At 42.0% G+C, this 15508-nt stretch overlaps 2 protein-coding genes across 6 annotated transcripts in view; one reads left to right on the forward strand and one right to left on the reverse strand.

The window, feature by feature from the left end:
- Positions 1-5651, reverse strand: part of focad (focadhesin) — a 63721-nt gene extending 58070 nt beyond the window's left edge. For 2 of the 4 annotated variants that reach the window (XM_090183861.1, XM_090183860.1), the window contains exons 1-4: positions 5589-5639; positions 2949-3020; positions 2757-2831; positions 2359-2513 (exon numbers count right to left, since the gene is read on the reverse strand). In XM_090183861.1, the coding sequence (XP_090039987.1) occupies positions 2359-2513; positions 2757-2831; positions 2949-3005 (287 nt within the window). In that variant the 5' untranslated portion in view covers positions 3006-3020; positions 5589-5639. Of the gene's footprint in view, positions 1-2358; positions 2514-2756; positions 2832-2948; positions 3021-5588 lie in introns of all 4 variants that reach the window. The other 2 variants (XM_021615173.3, XM_021615174.3) reach the window with 2 other exon arrangements.
- A 4127-nt stretch (positions 5652-9778) lies between these two features.
- The window catches only part of mllt3 (MLLT3 super elongation complex subunit), a 41992-nt gene continuing 36262 nt past the window's right edge, over positions 9779-15508 (forward strand). Inside the window, exons 1-2 of one of the 2 annotated variants that reach the window (XM_021615178.3) lie at positions 9779-10001; positions 10601-10781. In XM_021615178.3, coding sequence (XP_021470853.2) covers positions 9990-10001; positions 10601-10781 — 193 coding nt within the window. In that variant the 5' untranslated portion in view covers positions 9779-9989. Of the gene's footprint in view, positions 10002-10305; positions 10478-10600; positions 10782-15508 lie in introns of those variants that run through there. The other variant, XM_090183867.1, reaches the window with a different exon arrangement.

The raw sequence follows: 15508 nt of genomic DNA on the forward strand, positions 1-15508 counted from the left end.
CACTTGATTTAGCTCTCCTGGTCCGCTGGGTAGGCAGAGTTTGTTTCTTCAGACAAATAAAATAGTTCAAAATGGGAACACTTTGCCTATCCAGCGTAGGGCTTCTGAATCAAGTGCACCTACCGACAACAGTGAAAGACTAATTAAAAAAGACTGGAGCTCAAGGCTTTATCATTGGCTTTTCTACAGAAATGTTTGGCGATAGACTATGAATGCCTTGAAGATTGACTAGTTGATCGGGATCAACCGGTTGGTGACCACTGCAGTAAATACACTGTACACTTGTACAATGATATTAGACGGCGCATGCGATAATATCAGAGATGGGAAAGGTCACAAGCTGTTTGGCGTTCCATTTCCTGCTGCGCTGGCCATTAGCTCAGCACGATCAATAGCTCAAAGTCAGCAGTAGCAGCAGCCTGGCGAGTGGCAAAGACAGCGTGTCCCCTCCTCAGTGAAATGACTTTGTTACCATCTTATTACAGTGAGAGCAGAGGGCCCAAGGTGTTATGAACAAGTCAATGCCAACAGGGCAGAGTGTTCGGATTCCAATACACCACCATCATTCAATGTGTTTACCATTGTAACAGACCTGAATGAATTTGGTTAACAACAACAAAAAAGGAAATTTAAAAAATAACATACTCAATGTCATTCAGTGAATGATAGTGGCCATGGTTATCATTCTGCACAGATATGATCTCTATGCCTATATATGGAGTGCAGTGTATTTTCAGTGCTACAGAACTACTATCGAAATGAGTTCCATGACTTTTAATATAGCACGATCAACTGCTCTACAGTTTGGTGTGACAATACCGTGTAACAGGATGTCCCGATAAGTGTTCAACCACAGAGAGATAGGGGAGGGGCTCATGTCTGACAGTATGGCTAAGCTCTGTTAAGACCTCAACAGAGCGCGGGAGGCTGTCGTAGAAGAAGAACAACGGTCGAAGACCATTTTTATGAGTCTGACTCTAATCAAGCCTGTCTGAACTCTCTGAGCACGTGTAAAAAACAAAAAGGCTGTAATACACACCGAGACATATTTTCTGAATTGTGTGTGCGCGCGCCAGAGTTTCCGTTAGCCGGTAATCGCCGGCTTTTGGCCTATAAAAATGTTGAAAAAGAGAAATAAAACTGGCTCTGGCCAGTTGTCTGGGAGAATAGGAAAAAAATCCCATTGCAAAATGATGCTTTTTAGCCTATTCATTAATGGAAATACCAGTCAATGTAAGTACATTTGACTGGTCATGCTAGGCTGTCTATAGGTTCATTTGCAGAACTTTGTGGAATTAAATTGGCACGTGTACAGGATATTCGTTATGCATCTTATTTATCACACGCGTACAGCCTACAGATACTTTCCGTGGGAAATCTGCTGCTGCCACAGGCTCTCAAACTGCATACACAGGCAACGGACGGCAGGCTTCATCAGCGCATCACACACCACTTTGCAATGAGCGAGAGGCCGTATGCATTTTGAAAACATATGCTTAATTGTTTGAAACCTGAACGTTATACTACATATTATGAGGCATGTCTTACCTTGCCAAAATATCCGTGGAGGCAATTATTTCATATAAACTTTCTTTCGTTGTCCAATAGCCAAAGGCACAATCCTATTAGATCTCCCCTCTTTCTAATGGATATTTCCATCTCTGTCACATGAAACCGCTCGCATGTGCAGTGCACTTTGACAACAGTGTTTCCCCCGTAAAATGCATTATGGAACAAACATTTGAGCGCAGCCTACTGCCTTGTGCGCATTGCTGCGCTTATAATGTGATGAAATAATAGCTGCTCAACATTTTAAGCTACACATTCTGATCTGTTGCATCAAACTCATTGCTTTAACTTTTTTTATTATGTAGCCCAGGCCTACTGGTTGTATGAATTTGGGATCTATCGTTCCAAAACTGTCCCAGAGCCTGTTTGGAATAGGCTATTTCTTACTCGACAAGCTGACTATAAAATAGGTCAACTTTCTACAATGGGGGATAGTAGACTGACAGGCTAGTGATTTTGCTGTTCGTTACTCGTCTTGCTGGCTGAGGAAAAGTAAATGTGCACAGTTCTTCTAACATCTTCAAAGAGCACATCAGAATTCAAGACATCATTGCATCCTCGACTTGCATGTTCTGTTAATATGAATTACCATCATCTAAATGTGATTTATGTCATTCTGAGCACCGTGGGTGGACGCCCTAATCAGGTCACGTGCCCAATGCATATGGGTCCCGTAAATTTCTCAGATGTCCAGTAAAATAAAATAAAAATTCCGGTCAAATGTCCGGCGCTAAAAATATTTTAACAGAAACCCTGGTGTGTGTGTGGACAAGCGTGTGTGTGTAATACCTGGCGGAGGGCAGGAGGTTGAGGACGCTGTTGAGTATGTAGTGCAGGTCAGCGTGGGCCTGCTCTACCAGGAGCACCACGGCGTCACAGCAGGCTGAGCGAACAGCAGCACAGTCACTGCAGCACTGCTCCCACAGGGCCTCCATAGCTGGGCCCTGCAACACAGTCAGACACAGTCAAAGACACAGGAGAGGCAGAGGCACAGCCACTACAGCACTGCTCCTACAGGGCCTCCACAGCCGGGAGTCAGACACAGTCAGAGACACATGATGTGGTCATAAACAAATTGCATCAATCAAAAACACAGTGGGTCAGTCAGAAACAAATGTCACAGCCTGAGGTACAGCTTCACACTCAAACATGATACTCAGACACAAATTTGAAAGTCAGACACCTACCTGGGTGGAGGACTGGCCGATCCTCTCATTCTGGCCCTTCTCTTTCAGCACAGCCGCAACCAGACTCCTCACCGTCTGCAGACATAGACAACAGGCTTACTACAGAGTTGGATCCTGGCTCACAATAACCTGAACAGTATGACCCCCCATTGCAACCCCAATCCAGAGACAATCTCTCAGTCAGCACTTTACCTGGGCCTGTATGAGCGGGCTGGGAAAGTCAAATCTCTTTTTCAAATTCTCACTCATCTTCTCTGGTCATGCCTGCGAGTGAGGGAGAAAAACCAAAAGATTATTCTTAGGATTGAGAGCACAGAAACTGGAATATTTACTTAAATAGAACGGAGCTCTCCTTGTTGAAAACAAAAGCACACAACAAAACTAAGGTTATTGAAGAGGATACCTGGAAAATCAAACTTTCTGGCCATGTTTCAAAGAAACATTTTACGTTACATTTTTTGTCCTAGCTCCCAGCGGACTGACATGACAACCTACAAAAACGAGCTGAACTGCCCTAAAACAGAGTGATTCCCCAAACTCCAGCCATCTGCTGTGTCATATAGGCTACAACTAGCCTAATGCACTGTGTACCTACATTGAAGAACAGCCCCCAAGCAGGTACCTGCATCCCTTTGAAAGACGACCCCCGCAGTGAGAACTAAAGCTCTGACAGGTGGCATTGGCCACTGACATAATTTTGCATGAATTGATTGCATTATTCACGAGACACCTTCCCGAATACAGACAGATGACTGGCCCCCGAGCAGTTTGCTAGTCACTACATTGAATACATTGAAACTTGGACCATCTCAGGTTGTTGTTCCATTAAAGAATGACAATAAGGCAGAGAAAGAGAGAAGTGGACTGACTACCAGATGGTTATTGTCAGGGCCCTGGCTGCCTGGCTGGCTGATAGCCAGGGAGATCTGTATGTGCTGTGTGTAAGACTCTGAACAGAGGGGGAATATGGGAGACAATGTAGCCCCCCCACCGCACCGCAGCCCCACCCGTTCCCCCTCTATTATAGAGCTGATAAGTGACAGGCCAACAGTGTGCAACAGCCCATTCACAGCCCCTGACGCAGCTATAACATTCACTCTCAACGACCTTAATACAGCATCCACAGAAACAGCCACACTACTGCAGCCCAAACGTATAGCGAGGTAAGGCTCTCATATTCAATGCTAAAAGTAGACTTCTAACAACTGTTCTACAAGTTGGTGTTTATGGTTGAAACTTATCGTAGGCCTTTGTGACGTGACTGACTAGGATTAAAGGATCAAATCCACCTGTCAATGCTGGCTGTGCACAAGGTGCTTGGTTCCATAAAATGACATTGTGTTGTGAAGGGATTGAAATGTGGCCAAAATTGTTGTGCAGTGTTATTAAATGTGTATAAAAGACAATAGAGGGAATAAACTAACATTCATATTCTTTGAGAATGTAAAAACAAAGTTGCTGTTGTTGAATTAGGCATAAGCAAGATGGCATAAAATCGTTTATGGATTTACATTACTATGTTCAAACATATTCATCTTGCTCTAGTCCGACTATGCTGAGGTTTGACACCCAGATATAGTCTTTAAAAAAATAGATGTTATTTCACTGTGCTGCATGGCACATTTTCCAAACTCAAAGAGGGACAATAGTCAGTGAAACATGTGAATTAAACTATTCAGGGGTTTCTAGACTGCCTTTAACTTGTTCACTAACAATGTAAACAGGCCTGTACTGCTGGCTCGGCATTGTTAGTGTAACAATGTGACATTGTTTGAAATGCTCATTCCTGTGCCTTTGAAAGTGACAGTCCTAATGCTTGTGGATAGCAGAATTGACTATGGCTTGTTGCTTGCCCTCCAAAACGATGTAGTTACTGGTTAAGGCAGGCAGGCAAAATAGATAGCACATTATGTTTACATTGTTAATGCAATGGGATACATTTGGTAGGACTACCATAAACTCCACCAACAGCCTGGCTGTCTAGCTGCTGGTGTACCTGGGGGTTAATAATAGTAGAGACAGAAGACATATCGATACCATCATGATGAGTTTCCTGAGTTGCAAGCGCCAAGTTCCCTGACGCTCGCAAATGTTAAACAAATGCACTGTAGCTAGCTAAAACAGCATCTGTGCATTAGAGACGTCTCTAACGCCCAGAAAGCTCCAATTCATCACGAACAGGACGGAAGCCCACAACAGCTCAACACACATTTGGAAGTGCCCAATAGCCTTTTCTTTTTCTGTTGCTTTTAAAATGTAGACATTTTTGTTAGTACATACCGGCCGAAACGAGAGTAAATGAAGATAGTTGCTCAGCGAAACTGCATATTTGGTGATCAATTAACGTATTTTTACATTATAACGCTTGCAGAGCAAGTGAATGGGAGTCTGAGCTTTCTGGGCGTTGGAGGTGTCTAACGCAAATATACTGGTTCAGTAACAAGCTAGATATCAAGCTACAGCTAACTTTACTGTACATCTAAGTCACTTTCAGTTAGGTTAATCATTTTGAGGGCTTGATAACTTGCAAATAACACACACAGTTACAGTTGGCAGTAAGTTAGATACAAACTAACAGAACGTCTGTTGAAATTATACCTAGCTAGCTTGCAAAGTTTAATGAATTTGGTGAGCTAACGTAGGCTCCTAAACTGGCCACTGCACTGAATAGCCAATAACGTTAGATTGCAGCGCGCGAAATCTTATTCCACATAAAACATGCACTATTTTAAACGTCTACACCTTTACATTACAGACCGTAATACAGACCTAAACTCTCTAACTAAAAATGATCAACCAATAACTGTAATTGCAATACACTTCAAACTGTACCTCTGGTCCAGAACTGGCAAAAACACATGGGAGTACGGTGTGCAGTAAGCGTCAAACAAGTATGGAAAACGCAATTGAATAATTCCATAACGTACATGTCATTCAAACTTATTTGAATAAAGAATGATGTCATATTTTAATAAATAAGAATCCTATTTTTCTTGAATTGATTATTATTACATACATATATTTCAACTAAAGCATTAATCTGGATATAGCCTACTGATGATGAGGAGGAGGAGGAGGAATCACTGGACATAGGTCTTGTGCATCCTATAAAACACCAAATTGCCAAAAGAAACCTACTGTAATGTTAGATCAACATTTCACTAGCAAGTTTTTTTTATGGTTGTTTCCTTCATTTCAGCATGCAAGATCATAACTGAGATTGTCTTTTAGCTGTAAATTGCTGTATACCATTGATAAAAGGAAATCGTTTTTCAAATAACATTGTTGATAAGACTGGGACATCGTTTTCCAGGAAATGGTAAAGTGTGAAGAAATGTTTTTATTCTATTAAATGAACTGTGCTGTGACCTTGAACAACGTAGGATGATTGCCTTGAGTTTCTGACACCTCAAGTGAAATGTCTCTGTGAATGTGCTGGATTTCTTGTGTTCTTTTTTTGAAATGATTACTATTATTATTATTATTTGTATACTTGTTTGATATTTTACTGCATTGTTGGGAGCAAGTAACATGAACATTTTTCTGCACCCACTATAACATCTGCTAAAATGTGTACACGACCAAAAAACTTTGATTTGATGAGTGGCATGGCCGAAACCAGTCCTCACAGACATGATGGTGTTGATGAGTAAGTAGGCTCAACAGGTGGAACCAGTGATAATTGGTCCTAGTGTTACATTAAATGTCAAGGACACGATATAATACCAAAATTAAATTGAATCATAGCCACTGTCATCCCAGGCTTGCTTGCTTGCTCGATCACACCGACAGCATCACTGCATTTTGGTACACCAGAAGTACATTCATTTCCAATGGAACCCTGGGTTTGCATTGCAGAATTGTGTTGCAGAGGCAGTTGCAGTACTTTCTGTGTGGTGCATACGTTGGATTTATTGAACATATGCGTCAAACTGTATGCGTTGACGGTTTGACATAAATGGTAGCAGAAGGTGAATGTTGAACTTTTGTTGCACACATATGCAGATGATGCTGTGTACTATTTTGCACAATGATGCTATTGGTGTGATCAAGGCTATAGTGTTTCTTCAGCAAACAATCTGTGTGCAATACAAATATTTAATTTTACTTGATGTAATTTGGATTGGTATATTGTGTAAGTGACTATGGCCAAAGCTGGCTTGGTTAGATATTTCTCTGGACTTCCTGTTTTAACGGACCGATGAGGAATCGATCCTAATCCATCGTGTCATGGCGCTTTGGTTTGGCACTGAATGCATCACCACCTCTGCAATAGGTAATCTTTTTGTGCTTGCCTCCATTCTACTGATATTAAGAGCTGTCAGATTAGTAGATCTTCCTTTAAACTATTGGCACCGATAGCTAATGAGTAGGAATAGTTCCGGTGCATGGGTTTTTTGTCACTGGTTATTTGGACAAATCAAGATTTCGCAAGGGGAGGGTACATTCAACCCATACGCTATATTCGTAACCAAGGGGGAAGGGGTAATTTACCACATACCACTGGGAAAAATCCACTTTACCGCCCTTCCAACTGGTAATTACTAGTGGAAACGCATCTATCATCCTGAGCTCCCACATGCTGACCTCTGACATCACCTACTAAGGAAATGACCACAAATCACAAGGCCAAATCACACTGGTGTTGCTTACCAAGAAGACATTGAATGTTCCTGAGTGGACAAGTTACAGTTTTGACTTAAATCGGCTTGAAAATCTATGGCAAGGTTTGAAAATGGCTGTCTAGCAATGATCAACAATCAACTTGGCAGAGCTTGAAGGATTTAAAAAATAATAATTGTCAAATATTGTACAATCCAGATGTGCAAAGTTCAAGGGTGTTTATTTATTAATTAATTTATAGAGCCCCACAGTGGAGGTGTCATAATACCCATAAAACCTAGCGGCCAAACAGGGAAAGGGTTCCAATCGTTTTTCCAACATTCATTTTTATCCATAGGGAAAACACTTAAAATAAGGGTTATGTTTCTTGTAGACTTACCCTGGCGTGATGTTTTGATAACCATGTAAATCTCTCTCAGACAAGGTGACATTTATCAAAATATTTGGCTATATTTACTCTGATTCTAAAATGCGAATGAGCATCAAAATTAACATCATGCAAGACTACAAATCCCTGCAAGCTCCTTTGATTACAAATCCCTGCAAACTCCTACAAATCCCTAACACCTTTGCTAACAAGTATTGTGTCAATTTAAGTCCATATTGTTAGGTTATCTTTCTTGTGATACTCCCCATGCCAAGAATAAACTACCATTTGACCCAAAGGTTTTGGAGGATGTCTATGAGAGAGAGATTCTCAAGTCCAAGTTCGCCATTAGGAAGATCATGTTGTGAACAAAGACTTAGCCCACTGATGGAAAGTGGAAGCCCTTGCATTGATATCTCAATGCTCATTCACGTCATACTGGATGTATGTAGACATGATCCGAATTGGTATTCGGAGTTAGCCTATAGTTCAAAATCAAGATGTTTAAAGCTGATTTATGGTCATTCCAGAATATGCATTGGCTGTACAGCATTTACTGCTATGCCGCCTCTGCAGAAGTCAGTCCATTCATGCTTCGTGGAGCAGCCTCTAACCCGCTCCTACATCCAACCAATCACATAAATGCGGGACTATGCAGAGCCCCTGCATTGTTAAAGCCAATTTATGCTTGATCCAATTATGTGGTTGGACGATGTTGTAGTTGGATGCTTCGTATTGAGGGTGTGATGCATTTTCGGAGGGTGTGATGCATTTGCGGAGCCTTCGGAGGCACAGCAATTGCGTCATACCCTCAGTGTTTTAGCTCCCGGGATCGCACTGACAGAGCAAGCATAAATTGGCATTTAGGTTTATGTGTTTTAACATGCATATTTCTTACAATGGCTGCAGATGTAACAAAAGTTTCCAAAAACACCACACAGAGAGAATGTTTGTTTAAAAAAAAGTGTGTATTTGAGGCATGTTACCATACTGATAGGATCGAAAGAAAGGAAGCACTGCTCTTGGATCAGTGTTCTCCCTTTCCAATCTATTCCAATTGGCACATTTGTATTTGTTGTCACCTGTTCCATTCGTTACGGGCTGTCCAAAAAAGACGGGTAAAAATATTGATTTTGTGTTTAGCAGAGATCGGCTGTGTATAAAGTAATGAGGAAGGTCAAAAAAGCTTCTAACGACGTACTTAGCTGTTTATGAGTTGAACACGAGCGTTTTCAAGAGAAACTTTAGTAACGATGGTTGGGAGATTTAACGACTGCTCCTATGAAAGATGTAATGATGAACGTGCTTTTGGGAAACCGAGACCAGAGCTGTTGTGAAGGAAGTTGTCAATAAAGTGTGTTCGTGTTTATACAGGACATACCGCCCCAACCAACCGTCAACCAATCATGTCAATACGGAGTTATATGCCGCTATACGGAGCCCTCCACATTGTTACAAAAGTTGGGAGGCGCAGCGATGTGGTACGGCGTTTGATTTGGCCTCCGCAAGCCAACCGAGGCTCCGCAAGTGCGTCACACCAAACATATGGAGCCTCTGGACCACATTACCAGATCAAGCATACTTGGGTGTCATTATGGGCTGGCTATGTTAAAGGAACATGAGATGTTGGAATAAAAAAACATATGAATAGTTATCTATTTTGGGCCTCATAGTATGTTGTTTGTTTTGATATGGATGGTGTATGAATGATTATGTGGATTCAATGACCATTTGCGGAAAGTATATTTTTGAGTATGTTGTTTGAGTATATTGACATCCAATTGTAGGCTAATGGAGGATTAAAAAAAATATCGAATAGTAGAGTGTAGGCTATGTTTGATATATTGGATGATGTTATGTTACAGTATCAAGTGCTCCAGTCAAAGCTGTCGTAAGAGAGTAAATGTATGTTTTGACTGTTCATGCTGGGTCACTATGTGTACTCATCAATGGTTTGAAAGCCACTTGCCTATGTGGGTAAATTGTGAGGTGGATTTACTATAGTCCATGCATTGGTTGTCTGCGCGTGTGCGCTGTCTCATTGGTTCGCTTTCCCCCTGCTCGTCTGCGGCTCTTGTCAGTGCACAAAACAGCGCATGCGTCTTATTTTGCTCCTCAGCCTTTGAAACTCCGGGTTGAGTTCAATTAGGAGAGACCATGTCCGCCATCAGCCATATGCACTTCTCTATCTTCTCATTTAAAACAAATTCTCCATGAAATAGCGGTAGAACGCGGCCTCGAGAATGGCCACATCGGTGAGTACACTGCTTGCGACCATGCTTAGCAAGGGTGTGTTGCACGGTATTGTTTTCTTTGCTAGAAGAAGGCGGAATTGCCCGGCGCGTCTGAGCAGAAGATTTCCAGCCATATTTCTATCGAAGTACAGTAGAAACACAGATAGCTGCTCTTGGTTAGAACTAGTTGAGCTGGGAAGCGCGTATAGAATGCCGCATATATCGTGTATAGGAGCATTAGTGCGAAAGTGATGCTTGGATGGTAAAATAACGAAAAAAGTCTACCCTGGCAAATTAGACTTTTAATAGTTTTTCGGCGTTGTTCAAAATGACTTGCAGTTTGTAGCGTATAGACCACGGTAGCCAAAGCTACTTCATGAACATCAATATAGGGCAGGCTATAGACCCGATGCTTTCTTTGCTGAAATGTTATGCCGGATAGAGTGTATGGGATTTTGAGTAGGCCTATATCAAATCGAAATGTGTTATTCTGCAACGTGGGTGTTTTAATTGATTTATTCCACGCATTGCGTGTGTGCCTATTGAGACCATCGTTTTGCCATGGTGCCAGTCCAGCCTTCGTTTGGCAACAATATGTGATATGATGTTGGATGTTACAGGGTGCTGTTCAGGTGAAACTAGAACTTGGACATCGTGCCCAGGTCAGAAAGAAACCCACGGTGGAAGGCTTTACGCACGACTGGATGGTGTTTGTCCGAGGACCAGAGCACAGCAACATTCAGCACTTTGTGGAAAAAGTTGTTTTTCACCTGCACGAAAGCTTCCCAAGACCAAAAAGAGGTAGGATTATAATTTATCCTAATTTTTATTAGATTGTTTTGGAAAGTTTTATTGTCATAGAAGAATAGACTGCTTGATTGTAAAGCAAACACTACAACTCCGGGCAAACCCTATATGGGTTGATTTGTGTGCACGAACTTTTTTGGTAGAAAAAAAACCCCACGCTGTTTTGTTATAGCCTTTTGCAGAGTTTGTCAATTGAAAATATTGATATTTCTACTCCCCAAAACTTGTTTAATTAATTTGAACATTCCCACCTATAGCGCATACGTAATTTATTAGATGCGCAATTGGAGAATTGAACACCAACATATTGATTCATTTTAGAGTTTAAAACAACCTGCGGATAGATGAAAGCAATATGAATTGTTTTATTAGAAGAGGCAAATTCCGCCCCACCTGCAACAGGCTATGAAGGATTTGGCAACCCAAATGAATGAGTATTCTGCAAACCATAACGTGTCTAAGGTGGCTTTGTTTTTAATAGCTGATCCATGGAGGGCAGCTTGGGTTTAAACGCCCCCCTCCTGTAATTCTCAAACTACTATGTCGCCAATCCCCCCCCCCCCCCCCCCCCCCCAACACTTTCCCTGGGAAAGTTTCCCTAAAAATTGTATATTTTGTTAACTTTTTAAAATCACTCCAACAAAACGATTTTGAGGTACATTGGTCAAATATTCAGGTCATTTACAAAAATATACAGTACCAGGCCAAAGTTTGGACACACCTACTCACTCCAGGGTTTTTCTTTATTTTTACTATTTTCTACATTGTAGAATAAGAGTGAAGACCTCACAACTAAGAAATAACACATATGGAATCATGTAGTAACCAAAAAAGTGTTAAACAAGTCCAAATGTTTTATATTAAAGATTCTTAAAAATAGCCCTTTGACTTGATGACCGCTTTGCACACTTTTGGCATTCTCTCAACCAGCTTCATGAGGTAGTCACTTGAAATGCGTTTCTATTAACAGGTGTGCCTTGTTAATTTGTGGAATTTCTTTCCTCAATGCGTTTGAGCCAATCAGTTGTGTTGTGACAAGGTAGAGGTGGTATACAGAAGATTGCCCTATTTAGTAAAAGGCAGAGTCCATATTATGGCAAGAACAACTCAACTATGCAAAGAGAAACGACATTCCGTTACTTTCAGACGTGAAGGTCAGTCAATCCAGAAAATGTAAAGAACTTTGAAAGTTTCTTTAAGTGCAGTTGCAAAAACCATCAAGCACCATGATGAAACTGGCTCTCGTGAGGACCGCCACAGGAAAGGAAGACCCAGAGTTACCTCTGCTGCAGAGGATAAATTCATTAGTAAACTGCACCTCAGATTGCTTCACAGTTCAAGTAACATACCCACATCAACTGTTCAGAGGAGACTGTGAATCAGGCCTTCATGGTTGAATTGCTGCAAATAAACCACTAGTAAGAGACTTGCTTGGGCCAAGAAACACTAGCAATGGACATTAGACCGGTGGAGTCCAAATTTGAGATTCATATTTCTAGCCGCTGTGTCTTTGTGAGATACAGAGTAGGTGAACGGATGATCTCCGCATTTGTGGTTCCCACCGTGAAGCATGGAGGAGGTGTGATGGTGTAAGGGGGGGGGCTTTGCTGATGACACTGTCTGTGATTTATTTTGAATTCAAGGTGCTCTTAACCAGCATGCTATTACAACATTCTGCAGCGACACGCCAGCCCATCTGGTTTGTGCTTAGTGGGACTATCATTTGTTTTTCAACAGGACAATGTCTCCTCACATTTACAGGCTGTGTAAGGGCTGTTTGACCAAGGAGAGTGATGGAATGCTCAGGATATGTGGAAACTTCTTCAACACTACTGGAAAAGCATTCCTCATGAAGCTGGTTGAGAGACTGCCAAGGGTGTGTAAAGCTGTCATTAAGGCAACGGGTGGCTACTTTGAAGAATCTAAAATATATTTTAAATTGTTTAACACTTTAACACTTACTACATGATTCCATATGTGTTATTTATTGTTTTGATGTCTTCACTATTCTACAGAAAATGTAGAAATAGTACAAATAAAGAAACCCTTGAATGAGTAGGTCTGTCAAGATTTGACTGGTACTTATATATTGAACAAAAATACACTGCTCAAAAAAATGAAGGGAACACTAAAATAACACATCCTAGATCTGAATGAATGAAATATTCTTATTAAATACTTTTTTCTTTACATAGTTGAATGTGCTGACAACAAAATCACACAAATGATCAATGGAAATCAAATGTATCAACCCATGGAGGTCTGGATTTGGAGTGACACTCAAAATGAAAGTGGAAAACCACACTACAGGCTGATCCAACTTTGTAATGTCCTTAAAACAAGTCAAAATGAGGCTCAGTAGTGTGTGTGTGTGTGTGGCCTCCACTTGCCTGTATGACCTCCCTACGATGCCTGGGCATGCTCCTGATGAGGTGGCGGATGGTCTCCTGTGGGATCTCCTCCCAGACCTGGACTAAAGCATCCGCCAACTCCTGGACAGTCTGTGGTGCAACGTGGCGTTGGTGGATGGAGCGAGACATGATGTCCCAGATGTGCTCAATTGGATTCAAATCTGGGGAACGGGCGGGCCAGTCCATAGCATCAATGCCTTCCTCTTGCAGGAACTGCTGACACACTCCAGCCACATGAGGTCTAGCATTGTCTTGCATTAGGAGGAACCCAGGGCCAACCGCACCAGCATATGGTCTCACAAGGGGCCTGAGGATCTCATCTTGGTACCTAATGGCAGTCAGGCTACCTCTGGCGAGCACATGGATGGCTGTGCGGCCCCCCCAAAGAAATGCCACCCCGCACCATGACTGACCCACCGCCAAACCGGTCATGCTGAAGGATGTTGCAGGCAGCAGAACGTTCTCCACGGCGTCTCCAGACTCAGACGTGATAGTCATGTGCTCAGTGTGAACCTGCTTTCATCTGTGAAGAGCACAGGGCGCCAGTGGCGAGTTTGCCAATCTTGGTGTTCTCTGGCAAATGCCAAACGTCCTGCACGGTGTTGGGCTGTAAGCACAACCCCCACCTGTGGACGTCGGGCCCTCATACCACCCTCAGGGAGGTGGAGGTAGCGGTCCTGCTGCTGGGTTGTTGCCCTCCTACGGCCTCCTCCACGTCTCCTGATGTACTGGCTTTTGTTCAGTGTCTGTATCTCACACGCACAATATACCATTAGGGGAGCCTAAACATAAATAATCCACTTGGTTAGCACTTTGAAAAAAAATGTTTTTTACCAGTTTGTAATAATAAAGTAGTACAATTACTTAATGCTCGATTTGGCCAAAATGCCCCCAGGGCAATCCACATCATCTGTAAGTTACGCAATTGTATTTATTTATTGAATAACCCCACCCCTTCAAAACGTGTTTGCCTAAGGATAGCCAGTATGTACATATCTAAATCTTACCAAAAATGTGCTTTTTTTTTTTCTTCTTAGAAAATATACATTTCCCATAAGGTGGACGGTTTCCCCCAAGTTACCCTAAACTAGAAAGGCAAAATGTGACCGCTACCCAGTATATTTGGTGATGGTAAACAGAAGGTTTGTTCAAACAGTGGAGCGCATAGTGGTTAAGTGTCTGGCACGGCTGGAAGGGATCAATTATAGTATTTGTTGGTTTGGGATTTTTACCCCCCCCCTTTCCTGCTGGTGTGTTTGAGTGTTCTTCGGCATGACAAGTGCTGGGAAACGTGCCAAAGCTGGTGCCTTGGAGAGACCCTGTCATATTGCAATTACACGCGACTCGGATTGCCGGGGAACATTCATCGTTTATTGGGAACAGTTGTAAAATCATAAAGTAGTTCAACCCCCCCCCCCCCCCCCAAAAAAAATGTTTAATTAAAAAGTATTTGGTATTTACTCTCCTATAACACTAATACCCCGGACTCCTCTCAACAGTATGTTTATGAAGAATAGTCATTGCATCAAGAAAAATATGCATTAGGCAAAGTACAGAATGGGTCTTTATAGAAATGTGTTTTATAGGGTTCTGTTGCACCTCAGTAGGCTCTTTTACTATATAAATCAAGTCTTGAGTAGGATTTTCTTTGTTAATGTTCTTATACTTTGTCACTTTCACCTCTTTATAATATAAATATTCTGGTTTGTTGGGTATCACTGACTTGACTGTGGCCATTTGTATGTTAAATATGACCTGCCAGTGTCTTCCGGTTTCACACACAGTGGAAACTTGTTGCATGGGCAGTTGGACCTAGGCAGCCTTCTGATACACCTCACATGCTTATTACTTTGTCCAGGGTGTTAGCACAATTCACAACATGGTCATTGTCCATTTACCAACATCACCTATAAGTGTTCAAATATTTCCATTGACAGCAGGTAATTGTGTGCTTTCATGTTACCAATACCTATAGTAGAAGCCTACAGGGCTCTAATTTTGACTCCTATTCCAAAATGTCACTAGTATTCTCACAGTTTGGACTGAATGAATGACAACAGCCTATTACGATATTCATTAAAATGCTGGCAGACTTGAACACAAGACAGCCATAGATCCAGTCAGCCACCATAAGGATGTTTTCATTGGCGTTGCATATGCTTGGTCCCTGTTCACTGGTGCAGGTAGGCTACAGTCTGTCGTACATGGTTGATTGTACACCCCCCCCCCCCCCCCCCCCCCTGCAATCCACCAAAGGCTGCTTTTGAGTCTGCTCTTTGTTGCAAAGAGACAAAACCGCCTGCTAGACTA

The sequence above is a fragment of the Oncorhynchus mykiss genome, chromosome 9, assembly GCF_057628025.1.
Source record: "Oncorhynchus mykiss isolate SJ-2025 chromosome 9, ASM5762802v1, whole genome shotgun sequence".
Lineage (NCBI taxonomy): Eukaryota > Metazoa > Chordata > Actinopteri > Salmoniformes > Salmonidae > Oncorhynchus > Oncorhynchus mykiss.